General features: G+C 51.2%; 1 protein-coding gene across 1 annotated transcript in view; it reads right to left on the bottom strand.

Moving 5' to 3' along the window:
* Positions 1-13,471, bottom strand: part of CADM1 (cell adhesion molecule 1) — a gene marked incomplete at its 5' end in the record, with an annotated part of 349,313 nt that overhangs the window by 4,562 nt on the left and 331,280 nt on the right. Inside the window, one exon of the mRNA XM_005856899.1 lies at positions 10,381-10,434. Within this exon, the coding sequence (XP_005856961.1) occupies positions 10,381-10,434 (54 nt within the window). The remainder of the gene's footprint in view (positions 1-10,380; positions 10,435-13,471) is intronic.

The raw sequence follows: 13,471 nt of genomic DNA, 5'->3' as shown, positions 1-13,471 counted from the left end.
GATCAGAAGAGGAAGAGGGATGTAGAGCTCATCACAGACACCAGAAGCCCCGGGGATGCGGCCTGCAGGGCCGGAGGAGTCAGCGAGAGCAACCGGGAGGTGGGAGGAGCGACAGGCGGGACAGACTGGGCTGGCCAGTGCTGCCCTGGCCCCTCGGCCCACAGGCCATTTCCCTAGAGCCTCTCAGGGGCGCTAATGCGCCTGTAACAGTTCAGGCAGGGATCGGGGGAAGGAAGGGCCCATCGCCCTGGCTGCTCTGAGCGATCACGCTATCTGCCCAGGTGCCGCTCTACCAGGGCGGCCGCCCTGACCCAGGGCGCTCGCTTGGAGCGGATGGCACCTTTCGGCAGTAATGGGAGCTGTGGAGGGAGGCGGGCCGCCCAGTGTCTTAATCTCTGCTGGGCACAGGCACAGGCAAAGTGAGGCGCTCCAAGCCACAGCTGCCTAGAGATAAACAGGATTATGAGACTAAAGACAAGTGGCACGCTTGCTCCATGTAGGATGTGTGAGGGAGGAAGCCTCAATCTAAAACCTAAAGACCTATTTCAGAAAGACAGCGAGGAATGATGGTCCGTTGCCACAGACGGCTCCTATTTTATTAATTTAGCACTCCACAACGCAATTAATTCTCCTTCATAACATCACTCCCTCGGATGTCTTCTTCCGACGGAGGAGTGACGCGCTTGGCTGGGGAACAGCGCGGAAAGGACCCGAGTGAGCGATGGCCGTGCGGAAGGGATGGATGGCAGGGTAAACAATTTTAATTTAGGACTGGCTGCATCACCCCTTGCTGAAATCCTAATGGCACCCAGGATTTATAATGTAGTAAAAAACAATTATTCTCCCGTTGATTAATACATTAACATTTTGGAGTGGAAGCTAAACCATTGTCTTTCTTTTTTTATTGAGTCAAGTACGACACCTCCATTAAAATGATTTACTAGCTGTACCTTACAATTTAAGCACAGCAGCAACAGAAACGGTAAAAATCTTTTAACTTTACATGATTTGTGAAGTCATATGTGAAGGATTTACCATTTAAATCTTTCAGTACAAGCAGCACATGGCCTATAAATCTGTCCCTGCAGCTGCTGGACGCCTGAGGAATGGAGACCGAGAGCGCAGATCCAAGTCCATTTTTAAGAAAGATTTATCTCGGACTCTCGGCAAAGAACAGAGCAAATCTCTGAAGCCTCCACCTCTAATAATATTTGAAGTTTATCGATCAAGTGTACAGATCCGTGACAGCTAAAGGTAATGGTGCTCTTTTGAGCCGAAACCTGATACCACGCTTTCAGCAGGAGGCATGATTTACACTTTCCATCGATATTTCCAATTCTGCGCTGAGATTAAGTACTGAAGGGCGTGGGGAAATAACTCCTGACCGAGGGGGTCTATGGAAAGGGCTTTGATTAAAAGAGCTTAAATTTTAAAATGAAGTATTTAAAGTGTTTCATTAAGTTACCTTCGAAAGGACGACAAAACCCCAAATCCAACCCCAAACAGAAACGCCGAACGAGAGCCGCGGCGGCAGCCCAGGACCACAGGGGATGCGCTGACGTGGAGCATGGAGATGGCGCAAGAGCAGCCACCCGTGAGCCCGCCCGCCACGTGCCAGCCCCTCCGGCACCGTGTCTAACGAGCTGGGCCCGAAATCGGGGGAGAGGAACCCCTCCCGGCCAAAGCGCTGCCGAGTGCAGATGCCAGGCCTCGGAGCCTTGGAAGTCACTTCAACAAGGCAGAACTCGGCCACGGAAACATCCAGGAGACACCAGAGCTTGCTGAAGGGGAGCACTGCCCTTGGGGTGCCCCTGGATGCTGGCACCTGCTGGGGGGCTGTGTTTACACCCCGGAGACTCTCGCCCCAACAGCACCGATTCAAACTGCTCACAGGGAGACAAAAGCGACAGGAAAGCCAGCAAACTGTGACTTCCTCGGGGAGCTGTCGAAGTCAGGGGTCTGTGGGAACGAGAATGAACTCATCTCCAACTGCCAGGAACTTGGGGGCGAATGCCACATGAGGGCCTCTCAGCTACCCCCGGGTCTTAGCCCTGGCGAGGGAAGCGAGGCAGTTCTGGCCATGAGGAGAGGGTGCCAGGCATTGAGGCAAGAGGGGAAGGCAGGGCCCGCCCGGGCACAGCAGAGAGCAGCGTCGATATCTGACCCAGCACAGACCTGGACCGCGTGGAGAAGACTGCCTCTCCATGCCAAGGCACAGGAACGTTCCAGAAGCCAGGAAAAGAGAGAGAGCCTGCACACGAGAGAGAGCTCTTGATAAAGGAAAACGAGACCCTCCTGGGCAGCGGCCGTGGCCTTCATTGCTTCAGCCCACACGAGTCATTTGGCCTTTGCTCCCTGTGACGCTGGAGCCGCCGGAGCTCGGGCTGCTTCCTCGCTGCCCACATCCACACCTGGTGCCACCTCTTCTCCCGCCCTCCAGGCCATGCACAGGGCAGACGCTTGCCTGTGAGGGCGAAGGCTCCTCAGATCGGAAGGTTCGCCACCGCCTCCCATCACTGCCGACGGACACAGAAGGTGGTGATGTTTCATTCCCAGGAGATACTGCGGGCTGGGAGCTCCTCGTGCCTCCCCCCACCCCACCCACCCGGCTTCCTGCCCATCGGCCGGTGGCAGCGTGCTGGGCGCCCCTAAGAAGAGCGAGGCTGTTCCCAGCCTCATCTCACGCTTTCCTTTGTTTCCATGAGTGGACCCGGGAGGAGAGTTCTCGGTGCCATGGACGCGCCCACGGCGGTGGAGCAGCAGGTGAGCGCTGGTCACCTATCACCAGGTGGGAAGAGTGCCGGTGCCCGCGGCCGGGGCACTGTGGCCGGCACCCGAGGCTGGTGCCTCGCTCAGGCAGCAGCAGCAGCACAAGCCGTCACTCAGAGGCGCTGGCTGATGAGTCAGATGAAACCTGGAGCTGAAGGAGATGCCGACCCCGAAAGGGGCTCTGGCGGGGCCTCCAGAAGCCACTTCTCAGTGAGGACTCGGGCGTGTCTGTGCCGCCCACCGTCACCCACAGATCCTGCTCCTCTTGGGGTCAGACTTTCGCTCAGGCCAGAGCCGCCTGCTTTCCTGGGGACGTGCTCCCAGGTCCCTGGCTCCTTTGCTCAATGAGGCAGAAAAGAGAGCCAAAGAGGTGGGCTCTCCAGCTGCCCGGCTCCTACGCGGGAAAGTTAACCTTTATAAAACCTGCTCCTCGGCCAACAGCCCTCTCTTGTCGTCTAGCAGATGATGTGCTTCCCTCCCAGGAGCAGGGGTTGGCGCTGCACTCGGGACTGAGCTCTGTTGTCCTGCAGCCGCTGTGCAGTGGAGCGTGTGCACAGGGTGCAAAGGGGCTCCAGCCCCGCAGAGCGAGCACGTGGGTGGTCGCCGAGTGGAGAATCCCATCAGGACCGCAGGTGACAGGCTGTCACCGAGCCCGGTGTCTGCCTGGCGTGCGTGCCCACGCGGTGTGGCACTGTCCGGCCTGCAGTCCTGTCTTCGGCTCAGTGTCACCCGGTCTCTTGGGATGGACCCCACGGACGGATGAGCATGCCCAGTTAGCTTTCCTTTTGGGAAAGAGCTGTCCATCGAGGTCCTGGGGAGCGTTCATAAGCTGCTGACAGAAGCTATGCGGGCTCCCCCGGTGTGGCCACAGCTCCCACCACGGGCCTCGCACTGGCCTCAGAGATGGAAAGGACAACCTGTTTCAAAGGAACTCCCAGGAGGGCTGGCCAGGCTGCTCAGACCTTCCCTTGGGCCAGGCGACCGGCCGCCCATTCCTCGGGGCACTGGGCAGGAGGCATGAAGGCCCTGGCTCCCAGGCCTGACAAGAAAAGTGGCGCTGGTGGGGGGCAGTGTCCCCCTCTCGGGGCTCCCCTCTCCCGGCTGCCTTTCACTGCTCCTCGCAGCCAGAGCCGCTGCCTGTGTTAGAGCCGCGCTGCCCCAGGCCCCGGCTTCTGTGGCTACTTTGCGGTCTGGTCGAGGCTGTGGAACATAATCCGCCACAACCATGGTCTGTGAGAGCCTCAGGGAGCCAGGAAGGGCCAGGACACCCCAGACTAGCTCCTGGCACACGGGGACCTGGGCACCCTGGCACCTTGCAGCCAGGCTGCAGCCCGAGGCCATTTTTTTTTTTTGACAAAAGGATATCAAGTCTTCCACCTCCGAGGGGCCGAGTGCGACACGGTAATGAGTACACAGTCCCACACAGGGCTGCTTCCTTCCCACTGGGACGGTCCCGCTCGGGCTAGAGGCACCCTGAAAACTCGGGGAGCAGACACTCCCCTTAAACGCACCATCTGTTCTCTCCGCGGTCACACCCGACCTTAGCAGCTTCTGAAGACATCAGGCCTCCTACTTGAATTTACCGAACACGTCAGCTGCTCCACCTCCACGGCCTCCTCACCTGCGGGGGCTGCAGGAGAGTCCGAACTGCTGGCTTTTTGCAACAGTTCTGTCCCTGGCTCAGTCTCGCCTCCCTGCACGGAGACTTGCTGGATGGGTCAGTTTAATGGAAAGCTCTGAGACCGGGAGTTTGGGAGGGAAAGGCTGTCTCTGCTCGCTAGGGCTGGAGGGGGATGAGTCTATCTCAGAAGCAGCTTAATGATCAGGGTGGCACTTGCGACTTCTTGTTGGAAAAAAGAGAAAGCCTGGCAGTGGATTTCCCTAATCTCTCGCAAAAACAAAATCTGGCCTCGAAGACAAAACAAAACAACCCAAAAAGCCGGGCACCATCTGAATCACGGAGCTGCTCATTCTCGTCACCTATCCGTCACCTATCGCAGCTCCCGCCAGGACAACAAAAACAAGAGTGCATTTCAAAAGCACAACTTTATTACCGAAGGGCAACACGCTGAATGGCGCCACTGACAAAATGCCACCTTATTTGCTAATCCTAATATGTTATTCTTCTCTAAGATTTGCTTTTCTCAGCACCAATTCAATTACAGAGGCTACAAATCCTTCTGACATTTAATTCCCTCTTGTCAGAGAGCAGTAAATGCATCCAGCACGTGCACAGCTCGCCCATTAAGATGTGAATTCTCACTGGGCACACTGGCCGCCGTGCAGTAACCTTCCTCTCCTCAGAGTGAAAGGGAGGAGTCGTGAGGGCAGGGAAACAGGAAGCCTCCTCCACAGCGTCCCGGGCACCGCATCGCCTCACATCCCTTCAGCTGCATCTCATTCGTGCGGTGTCACTGCAGCTACACTAACATTTCAAAGGAACTGTGTGCAGCCCGCCCCACGTGGTGAGCCCAGGGCGCAGTGCGTGCTCATTTGGGTGAGAACACTGCACCCAGCGAGCGGGATCGGGCGCGTAGCTTTTCCGGCCTACGCCAGCGTCCAGAAACTGGCCTGAGTGGCAGATCCGGGGAGACATACGGTCCCACCTCCTGTGGGGTCCCCAGGAAAGTACACTGGCCTTCGGGGAGAAGCTGGGCTTCGTCACTGTTCTGTGACACAGGTGGTCTGTCGGCTACTCTGAGCCCTGAGCACACCACACATTACCCAGGGTTGTAGGGGAGTCTGTGTGCTGCTGATGTGCCGGCCTCCCGGCCAGGGCCGGTCCAGCAGAGGCACTCGGAGTGTCTGCCACGTTTAAGCCCATCTTAAAGCCTGAGGCTCCATTCAGTTCTTAACCACTGATTCAAACATCTATCCGCTCTTTGGGGTAAGGGTGGTACCGCACACTCAACACTGTTTTCTGATGGTGAGATGCCCTAACCCTGCCCACCTGAAGTCACCAAGCCCTTTCCTACGCAGAACAGCACATGGGACTGTGGTCAGCTCTCCTGCCGTGGCCAAGGCTGCAGCCTGGCGGCGGAAGGCCACCTAGTCATGATTCAGGTGAACCACCCGAGTGCTAGGTACTAAGTACTAGTTGTCAGCTACACACAGGAACAAGTGGGTTCTTAATATCCACTTCTCTCCCTCCTCAAGTGAACTGCTGTAATCTAAGCAGCGTGGGGATGACGTCGTGCAATAGGAGTCCCCCCCAAGCGCCAGTGTTCCCAGAGACGGAGAGGTGCCCGGAGCCTGCTCTGCGGTCGCACAGGAACAGGGCTTCCAAGGCAATGCCTTTTCCATTTTAAGCACCAGGAGGGCGCTGAGGGTGGGACCAGAGTTCTCCTTGAAGGAGGACACATCTGCTCAAGAGGACAGGACTGCGGAGTATTTTCAAGGGCACGTTTCCCTCTAGAATCTTTCTCTGGAGAAAGATGATTCCGTGGACCTCGGACATTGGGGGGGGGGGGGGTGAGGATGGATTAATGAATATGGTGAAGTCACCCGAATGCAGTGTCCAACCTGCAGAACTGGACTTCGCAGTCTGCCTTGTAGTCCACCAACTTTTTAATTTGGAGAAGTTCCTATTTGATGCTCTCCTTCCTCCCAGTGGGGGAAACAGCAGCATGTTGGATCATGGGAAGATCAGCAATAAGATGAGGTTCCAAGTCACACTGTGAGGACACCATGGGCAAGCTGGTGTGGGCAGGCCATGATTGGTCAGCTACGCCTTGTACTAAATGGAATTCTAAAGTAAGGGAATCTACAGGTTTAACCTCTGCAATCAAGCACTATCCCATGGCATTCAGCACCATCTCAGTGGGAAACGAATCCCATGGTTTAGGAGACTCAGGGCTTTGAAGGGAAAAGCTGGATTTAACGCTGGAGGGCCCGACTGTCCCCCCTCATGTCCTGGATGCTCAGACTGGACTGAAAAGGGCCCAAAAGGAAAAGGATTCCCAAGGCCCCAGAGCAGAGGAAGGATAGAATTCCCAGGGAAGAAACCCACTCCAAACCAGCCCCATCTCCAGAGAGGCCGGAGGAGCCAGGCGTTCAAATCCTCACGGTCTCTCGAGTAAGTCATGTAACCCCTGGAGCCTGGCTCCTCGTCTGTGCGCTGAGATGAACAACCTTCAGGCTTTTCCTGAAAACCTTCCCACGTCTGGCCCGTCCTGGCCCACTCTTTCTGTTCCAAGGGCCTCCCCTCCAAGGGTGAGCTGTGTGGCTGGCCTCCCCTCCCCAGCCCACACTCACTCTCCTGTCCTGCTGTGGCTCTGTCTCCTTCACAGTGTTGGCCACAGGTTTCCTGTGCTCTGAGCCTGTCTCCCACCAACCCTGACTGCGCGGGGTCTGCAGCAGCTCCAGCTTCTGCCGGGCTTGCTCATGGCTGCATCCCTGGAGCCCAGCTCAGAGCTGGCACGTGCCAGGAGCTCAAACAGTTGTGTTGAGTGAATGAAGAACAAATGAGATCATCAATATATGTGAGAGCTTCCTAAGCTGTAAATACTGTATACATATGAGTAAACAATGCCACATTTTACGTTTATGGGGCAGACCCTGACTGCGTCTACACAGCCCAGCCCAGCTGGCTCTGGCTGTTTTATCACCAACATTGCAAGTCCACCAGTGAGAAGGAATCGCCTATTTGCCCAATCTGAGCCACATGTTGGGTGGGGGCTAGTTAAGAGTCCCTCACAACACATTCACACTAACCAGACGGTCATGTATCCCAGCTCGGAACATCACCTGGATCCAAAGACCTTTAAATGCTTCCATTATCTAAACACCTGGCTGGATTATCAAAGCCATTTAGAACGTGCCTCTACCCACACGCTTCTATGGAGTGCGAGGGAGACGTTGTAGGACTTTTCCAGATCACGCTCTTGTGTGCAGGGCAGGAGCTGAGAAAGCGTTTGGGGGAAGCATGCAGCTGTGGAACTTCCCGGCCACGCCTTTGCTGCAAAGCAGAAGGCTGATGGGCTGCTCTCGGCATATGGAGCGCTGGCCGCCGCACTCCACTCCACAGGCCCCGAGGCCAGGCCATTGCTGCGGCAGTTGGAGACATTTTTTAAAAGTTTTAGAATAAAACAGAAGGGTAAAGAGGCTTAAAGCTATTCTATTCCACGTGGGGGGCAATAACCACCAGCTGTCACCAGATGTAACTGATAAAACAATTAAAAACTCTTGTCAAGTTAACACCCACAAAGCAAGCGAAAGGGCTCAAAGCCAACCTGCGGAAGCTCCCAGGTCTGCGTCAACACTCGCGGAACTACACAAGCACAAAGCTTAATGCAGAGGCACCAGAGGGGCCACGGGCTCGCTGGGTGAGGAGGAGCCCCCTGTTGCTTTGGAAATGGTCCTGAGCTGAGGAGGTGGTGCTGAGGGGGGCGGGGGGCAGGGGGAGAGTGGAGACAGACTGTCATTTTGAAGAAAATGCAGAATATAACATTTATCCATATTAAGGAAAGAATGAAATTTCCACCGAGATAGAGCGGGAATGAATGGAAATATGATTCATTACCACAGTTTAGCATTAAGCGGGCAACACCTACTCTAATTTATTGATGGACTGTTTAAGGCAGGTGTTAACCTGTTTGTCTTGTATTATAATTGAATTCAGTCTCTAGGCTACAGAAATTTGAGAAGTTCATCCTTTCTCAATCAATATGCTCCCCTTCACTGACCCATTTCAAGACAGCTTCATAAAAAATAATGTATTTTGTTTTAATAAATTTAAACAGTATGACAGCTGCTCAATTTTTATTGGTTGTTTTTTGCCCCTTCAGATGTCTCTTTGCTGCTGAGCGAAGTCAAGCTCACAATCAATAGTAATTGATTAATCAGCATCCCCTTTGAACAAAGGTGCTAATCAGTTTTTGATTAGTTCATCAAGCCAGATGCAAAGGCAGCCTGGCCGCCTGATGGACGGCGGTGTTCAGCAGGCTCCGGCTCCTGAGCGGCGGATGGCAGCGCTCCTGGAGGTGTGGGGAGGGAGCGGTGCCATGATTAATTTAACCGCGTTATGATGAACACAAACAGTTGTTGGTTTATTGCTCCTGACTTGGGGTGATTGAGAGAACGGCAGCAGGGCAGCGTCTGACTCGGCGTGGCGCTGAGACCCAGAATAGTCCTTCATTGAGGATGCGGTGGGGAAGGGGAGGTGGCTGCTTCGTCCCATTCTCCTAGAGGAGAAACAGGACTTCTGCAAGGATGCTCGTGTGGCTAATAGCCAAGAGGGTCAGGGACAGAGAACGCGTCCTTTCTTAGGACCCTGAGAAGGTCCACACGCCACGGCCACCGTGTCGGGGTTCTCAGGCAGAGTGGCACAGACTGAGGCAGAGATCCCTCGCGGCTGCACTGCCTTCTACGCAGGGAGGACTCGTCTCCTCTCATTTTAACAGAAACTCAGGTTAAGGTGTTTGCAACTTTTCCAAATAGACCACAGCTGAGAGGCAAAAAGGAAGCACTTCCTTGATGGGCTGGTTGTCTTCTCAATCTTGTGTTTACTTATCTCTGTAAATTCATTGGGGTTTGGAACTCACTTACTCATCCATGTGTCTTATCCCACTGTGGGCATACTATGCGGCGGGCACACAGCAGGGAGCGAGGCCCCGACTGAGATGCGCTCCCTAACAGGAAACTGAAGGCCTCCTGGGGGCTGGCAGAAGCACAGGAGGCAATACTTACATGGCCTCTGGAAGGACTGGTGGTGGGTGCTGTCTTCCTCTCCCTGGGTGGGGCCTGCATTTAATGCTTTACCTCAACAACCAGCTCTTCAAGGGAGCTGCACTGAAGGGCAGCACGGAGCCTTCTTCCCAGCAGGCTGGGGGCATCTACAACGCCAGGTCTTGGTTCCTCCCAGTGATGAGAGGGGCTCCTCACTGATTCACCAAGAAGTGACTGAGCAAAACGTGCACGAAGCCGCAGCTGGTTGGCAGGGACGGGAGCTCATGAAATGGCTTAGCTCTGACCATTTTAAATGCCCCCCCTTTAGGATATGCTTCTTATTCTGGATTAGTAACACCTAAATCCTGGAATCAAGCATGAAACCTACTTTTGCAAGAGCTCAGTGTGCGGTGGAAAAGGTCTGAGGTGGATCATTAGTTTACCTCACGGTGTGTGACAAACAATTGCCCCCTTCCGTCCTGTCCCTCCCCACCCCCACTTCCAAGAATACGATGACAAGGCTTTTCTAACCTACTCCACGGCAGTAAAAGGTCCATAGGAGTTTTTAAAAATAAAGATCTTGCCTCATAATCCAACATCCTTAAAGTGCTTGAGAATGCAACAAACTTTCTCCTGAACCATCATATACCGAGGACATAAACTTCAATTAAAGCTACTGAACTAAGTGGCTTGCGCACAATCCCAACCATGACTTGACCTCCACTGCATTCATAGCATCGGCCCCATTTGAAATATACATGCCACTGCCACAGGGACGAGAGGTGGGAGGGAGGAAAACAGTGTTAATAACATTGATTTTTCTTTAGTCTCAAAATCCACAATTGCTCATCGATTGCTCAACAAACCAAATGGGCATTTTGTAGACGTGGACAGAGCACCCACAGGTTGGACACTGCAGTGCCTTACCCAATGACTAGCCCTTACCTGCGAGGTCCTCACTGTCCAGTTCTTCTGCGGAATTGGGCAACTGAGTAAGGCCTTACAAGTAAAAACAAATCGTTTTTCTTTTCATTCCTCAAGGGACATAAACAAAACACTTAAGAACTGAGGATGAATGTCTCAAAAACATGAGCCAAATCTCTTTCTTTTTGGATAGCTTGAATGTATTCGTAGGTAAGTACATTTCTCCAATCATTTGATTTTGTTATTGATACACAATCAAGGCAGAAGGATTCCTCAGTCTCCACTTTCAAAGCACATGAAATATGAAGGTGAATGTCTAAAATCACTCATTCATAACAGCATGCAAAAAAGAAAAATAAATAAAGCCCGATTGTGACTGTTGATGCCGATATAGCTTTTAAATACAAATATATTTACATGTTATATACTGATGTAAGTTTCACTTCACATTTTTCTGTAAATTGAAATCCTTTGCCAGTACTGACAAATGCAGTTTATGATCAATTTATGACGCTGTTGTATCACTTGTTTTAAATGGTATAGCATCTGCTCACTGCAGATTGCAGGCTATGCCTTCATCAGAAAATCTGATTTGCAAAATGGTTGTTTTAAAAAAGAAAATTTCAAAAATCAGAGGTATTCTTGAAAAATAAAACTCTCAAAGCTGAAAAAGCAGTTAGGTCAGGAGATACTCCAGTGGGGGTTTGACATGCCCGTATCCCCCTCACCACCGGTGTCGGCCAGCTGTGATGGCTCTCCGCTAGGCTCTGATTTGAGTTAAAAGAGCAAAGTAGAGAGAGAATGGCTGGGGCTCAGTCAGGAGATGGCTTCCAATCCTTGTGCTTTATGTTTTCTAAACACCCCAAAATGCTGGGCAATCCTGGAGGCCTTTCCTTGCTATTCAATGCTCTGCTTAAAGTCCTGTCTGTCCGGCTGCTCTAATTCACACAAGTTGCTAATGTTTCTCTAATGGGACTTGTCACTTTTGAAGATATTCGTGGACCTATTACATAGCAAGGTCTTTAAGAGAGGGGACATCTTGTTTATTTTTCATCTTTCCCTTCTTTTGTAGTCAAGCACAAAGTACATGTCCAGTGTTTGCTGAATTAAGGATTTGGGAGTAACACTCAGTGAACTACCAACCAGAGCACAAAAGCAGCCAAAACAAATGCTCGGGAAACAAGCAATGCAAACTGATGGCACTATTTTCAGAAAACCCAAAGTAACGGAAACACTCATGTAAAAATGGTCATAAAAGTTTGGGTTTTGTAAGTTGTTTTCTAAACAAGCCAAATGACTATCGCAGCAAGGCTGGTGCCATCAAAAGATGTGGCCGCATCATCCGCTCTTGATGCCAATATTCAAGGGCAGGTGCCAATTAACACCAGGAAGGTTTTGAATCCATGAGTGCTCCCCACTATGGATGTAGGCAACTAAAGGGAAAGCAGTGAGTAATACAACAAATTATAGAGGTAACTGAGTAAAGATGCAATCTATCCATTTGTTCTGAAATCTGATTGGTTGAAAGTGTTCCTGTTTCTAATTGGCTTGATCCATTGTATAAAGACTGATGAATACAATTATTTGAATGATTGTTATAAATGGGCAACATAAAGTACTTCTCTGTAGTTAATTATGAGTCTGCACTTCTCAGAAGGCTAATCCCTCACTTCTGCGTGGCCAATGAATATCAAAGCGTCTACACACATGCTTGGCGCCCACTGAACCGCCTTAAACAGGGATGTGTCAAGTAGGTAGCGTTACCGCTCAAGCATGTTTCTTTGGAGAGAGCAGTGGAAAGCTAATTTTAAAAAATAAAGACAAATGTGTTTATGAAATATCATTGATATGCAGTTTCCCATTAAAAAGCAACAGACAGTTGATATACACCTCATTAAAGACAAAACTGTCATTTTTAATGGCATAAACTTTAAAATATACCAAGTCATCTGGAATCTACTGCTCAGATTACATCTGAAAGTAGGCAGTCATTTACGTCAGTGGCATTAAATTTGTTTTTGCACCACGACTGTACTTTATGAATCTATATGCTCTGCCATAGTCGGATCATTTCTGAATAAATATAATCAGGGAGAGTTTACTGAAGCACTGCATGTGCTGGTGAGGACATGCAGAATTTACCTCCCCAATTGCTGTGACTTAGGTAGTTTTCTTCCACGCTAAAAATTATAGACCTCTCATTTTATCAAAGAAGACGGAGATGTGTTTTATAAGGCAGAGAATAGTCTTCAGAAGGGATCTTCACAACTTAACAATAAGGAGGAAAGCACATCTTGAATTTCTCTTTAAACTTTCGTATCAACTGTTAAAGCCCTTTCATCACTTCTCATTAAAATCTATTCAACAGTCTCTTGAAATGTTGTTAAACAAGTGCAAGTTTACTTTTGGTCCATGGGATTTTTTTGAGCAATTAATAAAGTCCTAAAGGGCAAACATGATAATTTACTATCTGCACTACAACTGTCTCTTCTGAGGAGACGTGGATTGCGCTTCTTGCTGTGCTGCAAGGCACTGCACACAGTCAGCCTCTTCAGACAGAGCTTCTGCGTGCTTATTCCTCCTCTGCATGGACACCGCTGGCTTCTAAAAGTGCTATGATTTTTAAACTGGGTTAAGGAAAATTTCAAAACTTAGTAACAGCAAGAAATCCTAGATAGTTAAATACATTCAAGGTCAAGTAAAATGTGAATGTTTGTGGGTTCAGTTCATTAGAGTTTCCTTTATCTTTTAAAAAAGAAAATTTCAAAAGAGAATGATCCAATGAAACCTCTAGGAAACAAAACCTGAGCCCTCTGGCCCTGGAAGCACGCCCACTGTGAGGAGCAGCAGACGTCTCTCTCTTACCTACAGCCCGCGTCCGCTCCCTGGCACACTATGGAAACTTACTTCCATCACCAGCCATGAGAGATTGCAGGTGCCCCCGGTTTTAACCTAAAAGCTCAGGCCTCCTGCTCTTCCTGCTTGCTCAGCTTTGTAGAGAGTCCTCCCTTCTTCCCAGGAGCAGAAATTTGGTTCACGGTGGACAGCAGCACACTGTTTCCAAGCTGCGTGCCGGGCCGAGGCGTCCGCAGGCCTGCACCGCGCCTGGATT

The sequence above is a fragment of the Myotis brandtii genome, unplaced genomic scaffold (genome assembly GCF_000412655.1).
Source record: "Myotis brandtii unplaced genomic scaffold, ASM41265v1 scaffold105, whole genome shotgun sequence".
Lineage (NCBI taxonomy): Eukaryota > Metazoa > Chordata > Mammalia > Chiroptera > Vespertilionidae > Myotis > Myotis brandtii.
Note: the sequence above shows the minus strand (reverse complement) of the source record. Positions and strands in the feature narration are given on the sequence as shown.